General features: G+C 41.5%; 1 protein-coding gene across 2 annotated transcripts in view; it reads right to left on the reverse strand.

The window, feature by feature from the left end:
* SYN3 (synapsin III) overlaps positions 1-17042 on the reverse strand; it is a 457322-nt gene that overhangs the window by 305944 nt on the left and 134336 nt on the right. For both annotated transcript variants that reach the window (XM_063447546.1, XM_063447547.1), the window contains exon 3: positions 4312-4369. In XM_063447546.1, coding sequence (XP_063303616.1) covers positions 4312-4369 — 58 coding nt within the window. The remainder of the gene's footprint in view (positions 1-4311; positions 4370-17042) is intronic.

Here is a 17042-nt window from a genome sequence, read left to right on the forward strand (position 1 = left end):
ACTATGTATAAAAGATTACATGGGCATTTTAAAACATATATGACACCTTTTGAATGGCAGGTTAGATGGTCTTTGATGGTATGCTGTTTCCCTATAATGTGGCTTATGTCAGTAAGGTGTCTCTTGTGACTCTTTGTTTCCCTAAATGGGAGGCAGTTCCCACATCCATAGAAACCCAAAAAGGTCTTTTAAAAAATGTCTTGGTTTCTAGGTCTCTAAGCAGCTCTTAACTAGAATATTTTTTAGATTTTTGGTTCCCCTGTAAATCATTTTAGGTTCAGGGGGTATGATTTTATTTAGAACCGGGTCATCTCTTAAGATATGCCAATGTTTTCTTATGGCCTGTTGTACTTTCCTGGTGTTTCCATTATAGTTACAGATAAAGGGAATTTATTTTTTTCCTTGGGATTTATTCTTTTGTTTGTATATAAGAAATTGTTCCTTCGATAAACGTTTCACCTCTTCTAAGTTCTTCCTGAGAGTTCTTCCTTCATAACCTCTCTCCAAAAATAGTTTCTCTAAGTGTTCAGCTTGTTCTACATAGTCATTTTCCTCCGTACAGCTCCTTCTTATCCTAAGGAACAGTCCCCTTGGAGCATTCGTTAACCAGGTTTTATGGTGACAGCTGGTTCTGTCTATGTAGCTATTCATGTCCACAGGTTTGAAGTAGTTCTGGTTCATGTATACTTGATCTGCCCAAGATTAGGAGGATGTAGACTTAATATTTGGCACCTGCTGCCATTTTAATAAGAGCAGCTGACATAGTTTAAATCATTGAACACTTATTGTTTAAAGTTACTTATTGGTAAGTTTTCTAGGTGTTAGAGGAGTATTAGGATTCAGTAGACATGTGCAATTCGTTTCGGTCCGAATATGAATTCGGATGAATTTCGCACAATACGGACATTCGGGTACTTCCGAATGTCCAAATTTCCGAAGTGCCGAATTGCCGAATTGCCAAGGTCCCGAAGTTCCGAAATTACCGAATTTCCTAAGTGTCGAAGTGCTGAAGTGCTGAAGTTTCGAAGTTCTGAAGTGTCAAAGTGCCGAAGTTCCGAAGCACAGAATTGCCTAAGTACTAATATACTTACCCAGTGAAAGAAGAAGAATGTTACATTGTAAACAATTTTAAATAAAAAGTATACAAACATAGCCAGTGATTTGCAACACTTACAACAATCAAGTAACATACATTCATATAAAATGTAAGTTACGGGGGGCGGGGCCGGACCGCCAAACTGAGCGGTCGCAGGAAGCAGCAGCTCCTGCACAATATGACCAATTTAAACTATAAATCGTGATTTGAGCAGAAATAAGCGATCAACAACCGCGACCCTAGATATATATGGGCTACCGGGGCCGAGGAGAGGCTCACTCACTAAGTCACCCTTGGGGGCCCTAATGTAAAATAATGGGGGGGACCTATTGTCCTCCCCCGGGCCCCCACCCCTGAGCGGCGGATGGGGGCCCTAAATCAGAATAAGGGGGGGGACCTAATGTCCCCCTCTGGCCCCCACCCCTGAGCGGTGGGTGGGGGCCCTAATGTAAAATAATGGGCGGGGACCTTTTGCACTCCCCCCGGTTCCCCACCCCTGAGCGGTGGGTGGGGGCCCTAAATCAGAATAAGGGGGGACCTAATGTCCTCCCCCTTGGCCCCCACCCCTGAGCGGTGGGTGGGGGCCCTAAATACTAATAAGGGGGGACCTAATGTCCTCCCCCATGGCCCCCACCCCTGAGCGGTGGGTGGGGGCCCTACATTAAAATAAGGGGGTGGGGACCTAATGTCCTCCCTCCTGGCCCCCACCCCTGAGCGGTGGGTGGGGGCCCTAAATCAGAATAAGGGGGGGACCTAATGTCCTCCCCTCTGGCCCCCACCACTGAGCGGCGGGTGGGGGCCCTAAATTGGAATAAGGGGGAGGACCTAGTGTCCTCCCCCTGGCCCCCACCCCTCAGCGACGGGTGGGGCCCTAAATACTAATAAGGGGGGGACCTAAGGTTTTTTTTTCCCCCCCAGGTGACTAGGGGTCCCCAAACCCCTAGTCACCCCTCCCCCACAATAAAAATTATCCCCCTACCTACCCCCCTCACCCTAAAAATAATGAGGGGGGGACCTTTAACTAAGTACCTGTAAAAAAATATAACGCTTACCATTCAATGTTTTCTTTCTTCTAAAATCTTCTTTTTTCAGCTCCAAAAAAGGCCAAATAAAAACCCATAATAACCGACGCAATTATAAAAAAAAATAAAAAAACGAGCGCAAAAAAAATAAACCCTTATTAGTATTTAGGGCCCCCACCCACCGCTGAGGGGTGGGGGCCAGGGGAGAGGACACTAGGTCCACCCCCCTTATTCCAATTTAGGGCCCCCACCCGCCGCTCAGGGGTGGGGGCCAGGGGGGAGGACATTAGGTCCCCCCCCTTATTAGTATTTAGGGCCCCCACCTGCCGCTCAGGGGTGGGGGCCAGGGGGGAGGACCTTAGGTCCCCCCCCTTATTAGTATTTAGGGCCCCCACCCACCGCTGAGGGGTGAGGGCCAGGGGGGAGGACACTAGGTCCCCCCCCTTATTCTAGTTTAGGTCCCCCACCCAACGCTCAGGGGTGGGGGCCAGGGTGGAGGACATTAGGTCCCCCCTTATTCTAGTTTAGGGCCCCCACCCACCGCTCAGGGTGGGGGACATTAGGTCCCCCCTTATTAGTAATTAGGGCCCCCACCCGCCGCTGAGGGGTGGGGGCCGGAGGGGCACTATTTTTTTTTTTTTTTTAAACAGTGAGCAGTCACAGGCTGCTCACTGTTTACTAGACATGTCCCTACTCGCGGTATAGTGAGTAGGGGCAAAATTTACTAATACTGGGGAATTAGGGAGTTATCTTAGGGAGTTATCTACCAAGCGGCTGCAAGTGAAGTCCCGAGGTGCAGAAGTCCCGAAATTCCGAAGTTACGAAATTCCAAAGTGCCGAAGTCGCCAAATTTCTGAAGTGTCGAAGTGCCGAATTTCCGAAGTGCTGAAGTGCCGAAGTTCCGAAGTTGCCGAAGTTCCGAAGTCTTGAAATGCCGAATTGAATTTCGGAATGTCGAACCGAACCGAACCGAAAATTTTCCCCATGCACATGCCTAGGATTCAGTATTGTGATCATTTGATAATTACAGTCAGATGCAGAGGTTATAGTGGTTTAGTATCATTCCCCTGCTTTTATTCCTTGTACTGCTTCCTTATTTAGAGTTTTCTATCAAATTTATAAGTTATTTATAGCAGATTTATTTCTGGGGCACGGGCATTAAAGCTAACTTGTTTTCTTCTTTTCTTTCAAATGGTTTGCCTTAGGACTGACAGATATACAGCCCTCAGAACCTAAGTTACGTAATATGGTAAACATATTGCCGGACCTTAGAATCGTCAGATTTAACATAAAAAGTAGAATAAACAGGAAAGCCGAGGTCAGGAGTACAGAGAGATGGTAAACGGTGAGACAAGCCAAGGTTAAGGTCAACAAAAATCAGAATAGTCAAGGTACAAGCCAAAAGTCAATAGATAGAGGAACCAATAGATTAGTGCACTCTCTGATAAGCCATAATGGGAACTGCCAAAACAAGTTTAAATAGCCAATATAGGACTGTGATTCGCTATTGGTGATCATATTTGGGATGCGTGTGTGTGATGTTGCATATACGTTTGCAAAATTTTCATAGGCAGAGCTTTTATATGGCACCGCTGCGCAGAGGCCGGCATCAGTAAACACCCCCAGGCCCCAAATTGCTGCATGGGAACACAACTGAGGTATACGTGGCCTGCGGCTGGAATGACAGTTTGTAGGTATTCTTATCTGGTATACCAAAGTATTGATTTATTTATTTGTAAAAGCTCTGTATGTGTGTCGAGGTACACTACTGTAGGGAAGTCTGCCTTATTATCTAGTCAGTATATAGGATATTTATTGGCCAATGTAATTTTTAGACTCCAATTTTAGTTAGTCCCATTTACTTCCCACTATATTGTAGACTTAGTTTTATGTACTCTTCTTTATGAGTCCTGCTCTATTCTCCACCTTACCGTTATAATTGAAATCACTGAGTTTGGTTTTGTCAAACTGACTAAAAATGGTTTGGGAAAATAAGCTGGATAATAAGCTGTAGTGGTCCTGGTGTTTGTACTTTCCCTTTAACATTTAAAGGCTAGATTAAATTGAGAGGAATATTCTAATGGGGAAATAGCACAAACCCGCACAGCTATTTGTAAGTGACTACACAGAGAGACCATTAATTCTCTTTGTCCTTCAGTAAGACATCTGTACGGTGATGTCATTGACTCTTACCTGCTCCACCCGAATTTCATAGTCCTTGTTCACCTTCTTCCCTTTGAAATACTTGGTCCTGTTATGGAAGGAAATGGGAGGTAAATGTTAGTCTAGTTTCCTTGCCATTTTAATGTCATGGTTCTTGCCAGAAAAGTGATATACGACAGACAAGGCGGGACTCCTTAGCAAACATGATGTAATCAGACAATTTTACACTATATGTCGCAAACAAGGCCAGCACAAGGCCAACAAAGAATTTATAAATGTTTGATTTTTCAGGATTTGTAAAGACACCATATATGCTTCTGGGAGGAATAGTGAAAAGCAGGAAGATTTTTCAATATAAAGATCCTCCCAGTGCTTCCATAGTGCCCCTACTGCTATTTATGAAAGGCAGAGAATAAAAGATTGAATTAAAGGTCTAAAAATACATAAATACATAAATAGAAATACAATAAAAATACAAAGGGATCAGCGCAGACAATATGCACTCCTACAAGGCTACCTAGAATCACTTATCCTTAGTAAGAATTTGGGGATTTCGTGACACCATAAAGCCATACAATGCCAAACCTGCAACCCCAAATGAGTCGTAATCTAACTTTAACATGAAAGATAAACATGGGAACTTCAAAACCAAAGCTTAAATGGTTTTAAGAGGCTCCACCAATGTATGCACTAGTAAGGGGTTTCTAATTGGTACCTAATAATTAGTGTTAATTTTGTCTACTAAGAATTTGTCAGATTTAGTCTACTAAAATCTTGGAGATTTAGTTGACTAAAACTAGACTAAAACAATTCAGATGACTAAAATACAACTAAAAATAAAATGGCTTTTTAGTCGAAGGACTATGACTAAAACTAAATTGAAAATTGCTGCCAAAATTAAAACTAGCAGGTAAGACACAAGTGGAGGGAGGAGAGGAAATTAGACACATAGGGGGCTAAAGGGAATGAGACACATGGGGGGCTGGGGGAACGAGACAGATGAGGGGAGAATTAGCACATGGCACGGGGAGAAATAGACAAGTGGAGGGGCTGCAGGGAAGGAATTGAGACACATTGTGGGGCTGGGCGAATGAGACACATGGGAGATATGAGATGCATGGAGGGGCCGGGGTGAAACAAAGCGAAATAGAGGGGCTGGGGAAGAAATAGGGCTGGGGGAGAGTGACACACAAATGGGGGTGTGAAGAGAAACAGACACAGAGAGGAGATGGGAGGGGATGCAAAGAGCCACAGATGGGCTGGAAAATGGGCAAAAGACACAGACAAGGGGATTGGGCAAAAAAGACAGAGAGGGACTTTAGGGGGAGACACCCAGAGGGGCTAATAAAGGGGCAAAAGAGACAGAGTCTTTAAACACATTAGATTTTAGATGTGTTGACTACTGGAGATTTAGTCAACTACAACTAGACTATAATAAAAACAATTCAGATGACTAAGATACGACTAAAATGACTTTCTAGTCAAAAGACTATGACTAAAACTAAATTGAAGTATGCCGTCAAAATTAACACTGCTAATAAGGCATCTGAGTGTGAATGGGAGTCATTTCTTTAAATCCCACCTCTGGCCCACTCTTGCTTCACTCACAGTCTTCTTTGAATTACTCTGTTTTGAGGAAGCTTTTCCAACCAGGGCAAAGCTCCTCCGTAAAACCAACATGCTGACATCTGAACTTGATGACGGATTTACATTTGCTAGCATATATGCTAGTTGCGGCTAGGGCTGCATAAACAGAGACAAAATATAGTGAACTCCTAAATGGCAGAGAATTGTGCAGTGAGACTTCAGAGACATGGTCTATGCACCAAACTTCATTAAGCTAAATTTGTTTTGGTAACAAGGCTTACAAGGCTGGCATGATATGTAATTTTGCTAGATCCTCCATGATTTCCTAGACACATTATTTAAATGCTACAGGAAAATAATTAATCAAAACAATGTGGAAACCATTTGAAGGACAGTGATTTTATGTACTATCCATCAACTTAAAAAACTGATGTGTGTCGAGGAAAAAATAGTGGATCTGGCACCACTAAGCTAAAAAAGCCCTACATTCTCAGGCATTCCACACATAAACCCTTTCATTCATAGAACAAAATGATTTTTTTTTTTTACCTGTGCTCTATCTCAAATCCCTATGCAAATTGAAATAACTGAAGGGTTTTAGTACCACTCCAATGGCCATAAATACATACCCAAATTCATGATGTATGTACATTTTATAGCTGAGGATCTTTAAAAAAAAAAAAAAAGAACCACTATTATGTTACCGAGCCTTGTTTTTTTTTTTATGAGAAAGTCAAAAACAGACAAATATTATATATTGTAGGCAAAAGCAAAATGCATTAATTATGCAGTACATATACAATTGCTTTATAACATTTATCAAAAATGGATTTCCTCCAGATGTTTTCAAGTATAGACAAAAAAAAAAAACGTAATCTCTAAGAAAATAGACAAAGTATAAAACAAACAAACGAGAAGAAAAAAAAGGAAGAAAATATTCACGCCTGTTTGTGTTATTTCCCTGAAAGCGACAGTGTGGTTTTCTTATCTATTTTTATTAGTAATAAACTTTCGCCATGGATCCCAAGTTTTGATAAAGGATGGGGTTAAATGTATGATTTTTGAAGTTAGTTCATCCATGAGTAAATTATCATAAATTTTGAAAATGACTTTCTAATTGGGGGAATATCAGTTTTCAACCATCCAGCTGCAATAACGCTACGGGCTGCTAATGGTATGGAATATAGTAGTTTATGTGAATGCTTTTGCATTCCCTCCATAGGTCTAGAGATTAAGAATATCCAAGGCGAGAATTCAATTGATCTTTTACTAGTTTCCAAAATTGAGTAATTTTAGAACACGCCCATATGTAGGTAGGTGCCCCCTGAGTCCACATAATCGCCAGCAAAGATCTGATGGGTTTCTACCGATTCTATACATAAAAACAGGAGTAACATGCCACCTAAACATAATTTTAAACATTTGCTGTGAGAGCACACAAACTGACATTTTAGATGCTGTTTCCTACATATCAGTCCACACTCCCATCTCTTGGGTTTCCCCTAAATCTGATTCCCATTGTGATACATATCTAAGTGGGCCTGCTCTTTCAAAATTTTTAAAATCATGCGGTCTCATGCCTGGAGTGAACTACCTATTCCGTAGAATTGGGGTAAAAGGAGGGGAATTATTGGTGAGATTATACTTAGTTTTCAACTTATCCCAGCTATGTAATGAGTTTGAAATTGAGTGGCACGATGTTCCTGAGGCTATTCTAGATGGTTTGTCCAGCCAGAAATGACAAGATAGTAAATGAGACATCATGAAATATGATTCAAACTCGACCCAACGATGATCTAATGGATTAGAGTGCCACATCACAACTTGAGACAATTGAGCCGCATAATAATATAAAAGCAGATTTGGGAGGCCTAAGCCTCTTTTGTTCCTAGGTCTATATAAAAGATTCCTGGCTAATCTATTAAGCTTATTTTGCCAGATAAATGTATCTATAGTTTTCTGAAGACCATCTAAATCACTCTTTGTAATTTTGAGAAATAAAAATAATATTCTAGGCAAGATATTCATTTTGATACAGTGGGTTCTACCAATCCATGAACTAGGCTTATCAACCCATCCTTCCAAATCTTTCTTTAATTTAATAATGAGTTGTCCAAGAACAAGTTTGTATATGAGGAGCCAATCTTAACACTCAAATATTGAAAAGATGAGGCGATAATCAGGTAAAATTTTGATTGATAAAGAATCTATCTCAGCTTATGATATATGGAAGGACACAGCACAGGATTTTAAATAATTTATTTTATAGCCAGTTAATGTTCCAAAGTGATCTAATAATCAAAATAAAGGAGGAAGTGACTGGACAGGGTTAGAGATGGAAAGTAAAACATTGTCAGCATATGCGGTGACCTTGAACATCTCTAAGCCTATCTTAACACCCTGGATAGTTCTATATACTATGAAGAAGAGGCTCCAATGTGGAGAGAGGCGCATTGCTAAAACCTTTGCTAGGATCTTTGTATCTACATTTATTAAAGATATCGGCCTATAGTTCCCGACATCAGATGGATCTTGATCTTTTTTAGGGATTAAAAAAATATTTGCCGGGGGGCGGAGCTAGCAGAGGAGCAGAGTGGACGCGTTCTCCAGGAGCTCCGTGGCAGATACCGCACAAACTGCTTTTCGGGGCTACCGAGCGAAGTTACCAGGGCACTCTAACCCTCACCCGACACGGGAAACAAAGATGGGTCGGAAGCACAAGAAAACAAAAGCCGACAAGGACCCTACCACCCACGATATCGGGGAACTTCCCCGGCGCTCACAAAAGACCGCATGGGACAAAATGGCGGCAGGTGAGGAAACTTACTCCTATTCCTCAGATAACTTCTCCATAGATCCCGGGGAAGGTGCAGCATATGTCCCACCACCCACCTCAAAGCCCCAGCGCACCCCTACAGAAGAGCCAGTTACTGCCTCTATACTTAAAAGCATGCTGGCAGAACTCAGAACAAATATAGCGGCCGACATGGCCTGCATTAAAGTGGCAATAGAAGGGGTCACCACCAGGGAAACCACATCAAACACCCAGGAATCCAGGATAAAGACCCTGGAACAAGCACTAACAGAGCTAAAACAGCAGCAACAGGCGTCCAACAACTGAATAAATATATTAGAAGACCAGCGAAGACGTTATAATGTAAAGATCCGTGGTATCCCGGACTCTATAAACCCCACAGACCTATCGCATTTTATCAGACGCCTGCTGGCGGACCTATTGCCACCAAAACAGGCAAAGGCAGTACGACTAGATGGCATGTTCCGCCTACCTAAGCCTACAGCAGCGCCGACCACGGCACAAACCGACCTAATACTCCGCTTTCAGTCCCTGCAGGACAGAGCCCTCCTAATGGAGGCTGCACGTGGGAGAACACCTCTATCATTTGAGGGAGCCACACTGTCCATATTCCCGGACCTGACTAAAAGCACTATGGGGTGGCGTAAGACCCTGCAACCCCTGCTACAACACCGCAGAAATAAGAATATCCGGTATAAATGGGGGTCTCCGAACACGATTATCTTTACCCATCAAGACACAATGTACCGAGCCAGTAGCTACTCCGAACTGGATTTACACCTACGCAATGCAGGTCTGCTGCAGCCCGCCCGCATGGAAGGGTCACACCTCACCCGAGTGGACCCAGCTACCGTGGCTGAATTCATCCCAGGAGTTCCCACTCTCCCAACGGACCAACGAAAGACCCTCTGAGGGACCACCACGGAGGGAAAAATACAGCCACAACCCTCAGAGACTGCTGATACAGCAAATCTCCAAGATGTTACATCCAAATCAAGATGGTTCCGCTCTACTCCATTATGGACTCTAACGTTGATACCCTCCAAGCTTCACCCCGATCTATTCTTAGGTTCACTCTAGTAGACTAGTTTTCAGTTTGTTTGTTTTTTATTTTTTCTTTCTTTTTTTTTTTTGTTTGTTTTTGTTGTCTTATTATTACTGTGTCATACCACATCTGTGAAGACCCCATCGACTTAGCCTCCATACATCGACACACCGGTTAGATATGTTCCAGAAGCCGAGGCACACAACCACTCACGGCAGGAATTACCACATACCGGTCACCCATCAATGCACCCACCCCGCCCCCCCAGCCCAAACCCTATAAACACAAACAGACGGACTCACACAAGGGGTTGAGGGTAGTCCCCAATAGGGGATGCATACCAGCCAGAGGAAACCCACAGCTGTAGTGACAGCTCCCTCCCATACTGGGGACTCAACAGACAGACAACATAGGGAGACACAACAGACCTCATGCCATATACCCAAAGCCTCGCCTTGTAGAGCAATACCCTAGAACACACACACACACACACAACACTACACATTCCTGATCTGTACACCAGGACAACTCACTCCCTGGTTCCCTCTGGACCAGTCATGCCCGGCTTAATAGCTGATTCCATGACGATAAAAAATTAAAATGTGCAATGCTTATTGATGCCAACCCACTGTTAAAAATTGTTCCTAAATATGCATATGTTTGCTGTTGTGGCACTGCAGGCACTTGTGTTAACTCTGCACAATAAAATAAAGAATTAAAAAATATATATATATATATATTTGCCAAAGTCAAGTCTGAGGGAAGATTGCCTGTCTGACGGGCTAAATGAAATACCTCTAGAATGTAAGGCGAAAGAAGTTCCAAAAAGGTCTTGTAATAACTGTCGCTAAATCCATCAGGACCCGGTGCTTTTCCACCTTTAAATGAAGATATGGCTATTTTAATCTCATCTAGTGAAATCTTTGCACCTAAGAACTCCACCACATCGGATTTTAGGAAGGTTCAAAGAGCCCCAAAAATTCTCCATCACTGCATCTCTCTCCAAATTCTCATCACTATCATCAGGAATGTGTAGATATAATTTAGAGAAATATTTTAAGAACTCTTTATAAATTTCATCTGAAGAGGAGACCAAAGAGCCGGTGGTTGTGATTTTTATTGTTAATGAGTGTTCTCCTTCACTCTGCATCCTATACAAGGAAAGCTTACGTCTGGTGGCCCTGAAAGTACTTAACCAGTAGGTATCCTACCTTCCACCTGCACGAAGACAGACTCCAAGGTACTATCAAGAGAGACAGTATCCTTACTTTATTGTGAGTGTATGTATGCTCATGACTGTGTCGTTGTGTGCCTGTCTGTGCCTCAATGTGTCTGTTTGTGCCCATCCCTGTCCATACATGTCTTTGCATTTTTTATCTGTGCATGTCTGTGTTTCTGTCTGCTTGTATCTGTCTGTCTGTGTTTGTGCGTACCTGTGTGTGTGTGTGCCTGGAAGTAACTGTTATTGTGTCTAGAGGTGCAGAGATTGGGAGGACTGGACTTTGGAAAGGGGTTTCCAAACTGTGTTTTGGGCTCAATTCCCAGGTATTTTTTGACCATAGGAATTCCCCCGATGACCGCCACAATATGAAGGTCAATTATAATGAGTTGTTTTTCACTGCAAAAAAGCAGTAGAACTGAACTATTTAGAAGAGAGGTGGGTGACTGATTTCCAGTAGAAACACAACGTACAGAATCAGATATAAAAGATTCACACATATATGTTAGAATGTTTATGAGTTTATTCATTAAACAGTGAGTTGGCAACTCAGCAGCAAAAACAACCCAGTTACAAAGCTCAGATATATTTCCTAAATGTTCCCATTAGAAGGTTGATTGCCCAATACCAGGACCACTAGAGAGGTCTTTTGTACTCTTTTATTGATTATAGAGAAAGGTAAGATACAAAAACAAAGGAGCATAAGTGCATAGAATTCCAAAGGCTACCCAACTGTGTTACAGAATACTATGTTGTGTTTGCAGGGTAACTTAGTGTAAACTTAAAATAATGTAGAAGAGCCTGGATGTTCCCAGTTGGGTCCATCAATTTGAGGAAGACTACCTGATTAGAAGTCACATATTTGCTCGCCAAAATAACATTTTAACTAGGACAAAATATGGCTAGTGTTTGCAAAGCACATCAGAACCTTGGAAATACAAAAGGATATACTTCTAATGCAACCTGGTTTTAAATGAGGTGTTATTTTAATAGACAAAGTGTTACTTCAACCTTTAACATATACAATGGCTCATGAGAATTGGAATCTACAATAGGGTACATGCTCTGAGCACACAAAAGGGTCTATTCACTAAAAGATAAGTGACTTACCTATTTGTAGGTCATGGAAACTAAATGGAGAGTAGAGAGAAAGTGTGTGTGTGTCTCTCTCTCTCTCTCTCTCTCCCTCTCTCCTTATGGCTCGTGCCTGATGTTTTGTGGCCTTCGAATGGACAGTCGGGTCGCAAGCGCGCAGCCCAGGACACAGTGCTCAGTACAGCCTAGGATATATATAGTGCTCAGTACAATGCGGAAATCGACAAAAGGTACAGGACCCCTCCTATATTCTACAATTGAACATTGCTCAAAGGGATTGGACCACCACAGACATTAATCAGGACTTATTCATAGACTACACTCCTTATAGTGAGATCGAACCAGCACCTTATATTTGGAAGCTTGTGTCTCTGAAATAGACTGAATGGACACTGCCCATTTTTGTACATGGGATTGTTTTTTGTCTTGACCTAATTTTTTACATTTTTTCGCTTTATGTACAAAACAATTTTTTTACACATAAATCCCACAGGAAACTTTCCCTTTATTATGGGATATGCAGCGTTATTATTATAATTTCATGTAATAATGTTAGGTGGATCCACCAGAATTTATAGTATCCATTGTTAAAATTGTCCTGGTTGCCTTTTGTGATGTAAATTGATACAATATACCGGTACTCTTGACCTTTGGGTATAGTTGATAATATAATTTTACTGCATCATATACCTGTGGATGATACCTATTTTTTGCCCCCTTCTGTGCAATAACAACAGATTAAAATTATCTGTTTTTTTCTGCTGTGAATTTTGATCAGTGCGGTATTCATTTTGTTTGTTTGGTATACATTTTGCATGTTGTATATTGGAGGGTGACCTAACCTGCACCCTTATTAGAGTTGAGTGCCAAAACTATCAGTAGTCTATGATTAAACGAATAATTAGCTGTTTTGGTGTTAGTGTAGATGAAGGATGAAAGTTCCCACATGTGTTTCATATAGGTCCCTCTTATTGGGTCTGCTGTTGTAGTAGGAGTGAAGCAGGTCAAGAAATGTTTGTCAGATTGTCCCTAACATCTGATATAGACCTTGTTAATACAGGCAACATCCGAGTCAGCATGACTCTTTATTTTGAGTTAATCTTATATTGTTGAGGTAGGTGGGTGAATATATGTCACTAGGTGTCTTAGGGGCCATGGACACTTACAAGTGATGTGGTCTAACCGAGATGTGAACCTGGGTGTCCCAGTTCTAAGGCTGCATTTAAATGTCCATGTAAATATAATTTAGCTAATTTGCTCTATAGTTTACAATTGCCAAAAAACAAACAAGAGTACTGCGCATCCAGTATAGATGTGCACACCCAGGTGCTACCACAATTTGAGGACAAAGTTAAAGCAGCAAACGGTTCAGGCAGCAGCCCTTTCTCAATGCTAATAACAGGACATTAGCATTGAGAAAGGGCTGCTGCCCGAAACGTTTGCTGCTTTAACTTTGTTCTCAAATAAATTGTGGTAGCACCTGGGTGTGCACACCTATACTGGATGCACAGGACTCTTGTTTGTTTTTTGGCTGTTGTATATACACTGTTGGGACATCAGTGTGGCGTTTCTGCAGCCCAGGTCTAATTTTATTTGTTTACACTTTGAATTTTGTAGGCATTTTTTGCCTCTACCTCACCCTATATATAGTTTACAATTGGATTGTCAATTATTCATAGTTAAAATTTTTTTTTTTTTTTTTTTTTTACAGATTTCCATTTCAAAGAAGGCAGAAATTGCCAATGTATTTTAGCCCTTAGAAGACCAGAGGTACGATATGCACAGGATAAACATAATTACACACACATAACACGGTTTTAGCACACAGCTGTTTTCCCTAAAAGAAATCCTACTGTGTATGTGAGACATGCCCTCACCCAACTCCTGCATACTCTGTCGGATTATAGCCGAGATCCAAAGAGCAGAGATACAACACGTTTTCCCACTGTCTGCTGTGCAGTTTTGGCAAAGTAAGGCAAAAACCTGAGGCTGTGGGAATGCCTTGTATCACAGTGAGGGGGGTGTACAAGGAGGCTCTGTATGATGGCATTGTGTGTGCACATAAAGGGTTTGAGACAGCCGTTTAGCAGCAACTGCCTTGGAGACACAGGGCAAACAGGAAGAATGTTTAGCGCTCCAGCCCATCTTACGCGCACTCTTCCCAGGCAAAAACAGTACAAACTAGGATTCTGTAAAACTCATTCAACACATGAGACAACTGTGGCATTCTGAGGTTCTGTTTGAAATAGTCACTTTGCATATAAACATAATATATTATTTTCTTAACGAAGATCAGATAGATTTAAAATGTGAGCATTTGTAAATCTAGCAAACTTTGTACTCATGTAACCTTAGCAGTCTTAAAATTAGATACAACCTCATATGAATAACACATGACATATGACACCATGTCATGATTTATTTAAAAAAAAAAAAAAAAATAGATTGCATGTTCAGGTGAGTGTAGCCCTCCGGTTTCATATATACCGGTATATAGCCAACTCCTTGGTTTTGCACCCCTCGCTGTCACAGGTGCCTCATCCCGGGGCCCTATTTAGCCTTGTACTGCAGAGAGCCCCAGATGGATTTTTTTCACCAAGTAAGTGGGTTAATCTTATAAGAGCAGACATTAGACTGTTTGAGTAGGACCTACCAAAGATGGGGTACATTGACGTTGTGGCAGGCTTATGCAATGTATGATCATATAATGTAACTAAACCTCATCGGTGAAATGGCAGTTTATGTGTGAAAAATGCAAACAAAAAAATATAAACACTAATTTTAGCCAGGGTTTGTGACTAACTGGCTACTACAAAAGACTGGAGATACCCCATTTTAAAAACTGTGGGTTGTCTACTTTTACAAATAGTATGTCATGGTGGGGTTAATTTTCATTTCTGAGCTGCCATACGGTCTCAAAGGCAACATAGGCCCAGCAAACCAATCTGGCAAATTTCAATATGCAAACATGGAAAAGGGGAAAGCCATACATTTGACCCTGTAAGTTTGCAAATACCTATAAAACCTGCACATTGTGGGCATTGTTGTACTCAGGAGATGTTGCTGAACACATATTGGGGTGTTCTTTGTCAGTAACACATTATAGGAACTGAGAATCCATGCCTAAAGTACAATGTGAGAGAAAAATAACACAAAAATATGACCACCCAAAAGTTTGACAAAGACTGGTGGTAGAATACCACTATTTAAAATACCCTAGCGTGTCTACTTTTCAAAAGTATATGGTTTGATAGGGGTAAATTACACTTTCTGGCCTCTTTTTAATTTGGCATAGATTGGTGGTACAATGGTGGCATGAAAAGAGTCAAAATACCCCAAGTTTAACCCCTTAAGGACACAACTTCTGGAATAAAAGGGAATCATGACGGAAATTTTTCCGTCATGTGTTCTTAAGGGGTTAATACCATAGGTTGTCTTTTTTCAAAAAACATATACATGTGAAGGGTTATTCAGGGATTCCTGACCGATATCAGTGTTACAATGTAACTTTTGTTAATTTTGACAAAAAATGGTTTGGAAATAGCAAAGTGCTACTTGTACTTATTGCCCTATAACTTTCCAAACAGAGCTAAGAACATGTTAACATTGGGTGTTTCTTAACTTAGGACAAAATTTAGAAACTATTTAGTACAGTATATATATAAAACTATTTAGCATGGGTGTTTTTTTTATATATATACTTCTGTATTGCATACATACACCAGGCACTTACACCAGGGCTCACAGTAAAAGTAAACACAGATACATACATTTAATTTACATACACATACAATCAAATACATGGTACATCTACGACAGCATATATATATTTATATATATATATATATATATATCGGTCTGCAGGAAGCCCAGGCCCTAATTTTGCCAGAGGGTCCAGGCCACTGTCAGTCCAACCCTGAATATTGTTTAAAGCATTCAAATAAGGATCTGCATACTTCCTCTGGAGTTATCCTTTCAAATTGAATTGCTGCTGAAAGCTGTTCTGATCTATCAAGACCTAATCAATAAAACACAGATTTTATTTTTCCTGCCAGCACATTTTTTTTTTTTTTTAAATTTGCATTTTATTTGCTTTTGCACATAAATCTTACAACGTGACCAATATATGGGTAGAGTAAAGTATAGTAAAATATAAACATTTGCAATGCTGGGTATGGGTCCTTATCACATATAGTCAAACAACAATTACATGTTAAGGATATATGATACTAGGTTAAATTATGCTAGTTTAACTTGTAATGTCTAGGGTTAGAGTAAAGTGTCTCTAGATTTTAGTTGTGTCTTCGGCCTCTCGTCTTTGATAGTAGGCTTGTTTTGCCGTCCTCGCAGTGTAAGTTTGCGCTGGAACTCTTCAGGTAGTGTTCCTCGAGCCCCGTAATTTTTGCAGTGGAAGGGTCTTTACTACCGCAGATTCCAGTCTCCACCGTGGTGCGGTGTGGCCCTGAGCCATTGGGGTCAGTTTGTCGTGCCCCTTGGGGTCAGCTCGTTTCTTTGGTGTAGGCTCCGGTAGCATTTGTTGTCGTCTGTCTGTTAGTGCATTAAGGCTGCGGAGGAAAGGTTCTGGTTCCTCGGAGGAAGTGAGGGTGACCTGTCCTGTTCCCGACATTGCCAAGAGTGACCCGTCCGCTCCCCATCTGTACTTCACGGAATTGTCTCTTAGTCTCTTTGCTATGGGTGCCAGTTTCCTCTTCTCTACCAATACTGCAAAAGGGAGATCACTGTATATCGCCAGTGTAGTGTTTTCGTAGTGTATGGTTTGTAATTCCCTGGATCTGGCCATGATCGCGGCTCGTACCGCTATGTCTCTTGTGAGAGCGATTGTGTCTCTCGGGGCGTCGCTAGGTGCTGCAGCGGACTTTTTCACCCTGAATGCTGCTATTATGGCGGGTGAGGTTGCTTCACTTTTGATTCCTAAAGCTGCTATCGAGTTCCTGGCGAACTCCAATAAGTGCTCCCCCTCGACAGACTCTGGGATACCC

The sequence above is a fragment of the Pelobates fuscus genome, chromosome 3, assembly GCF_036172605.1.
Source record: "Pelobates fuscus isolate aPelFus1 chromosome 3, aPelFus1.pri, whole genome shotgun sequence".
NCBI classification, from domain to species: Eukaryota; Metazoa; Chordata; class Amphibia; order Anura; family Pelobatidae; genus Pelobates; species Pelobates fuscus.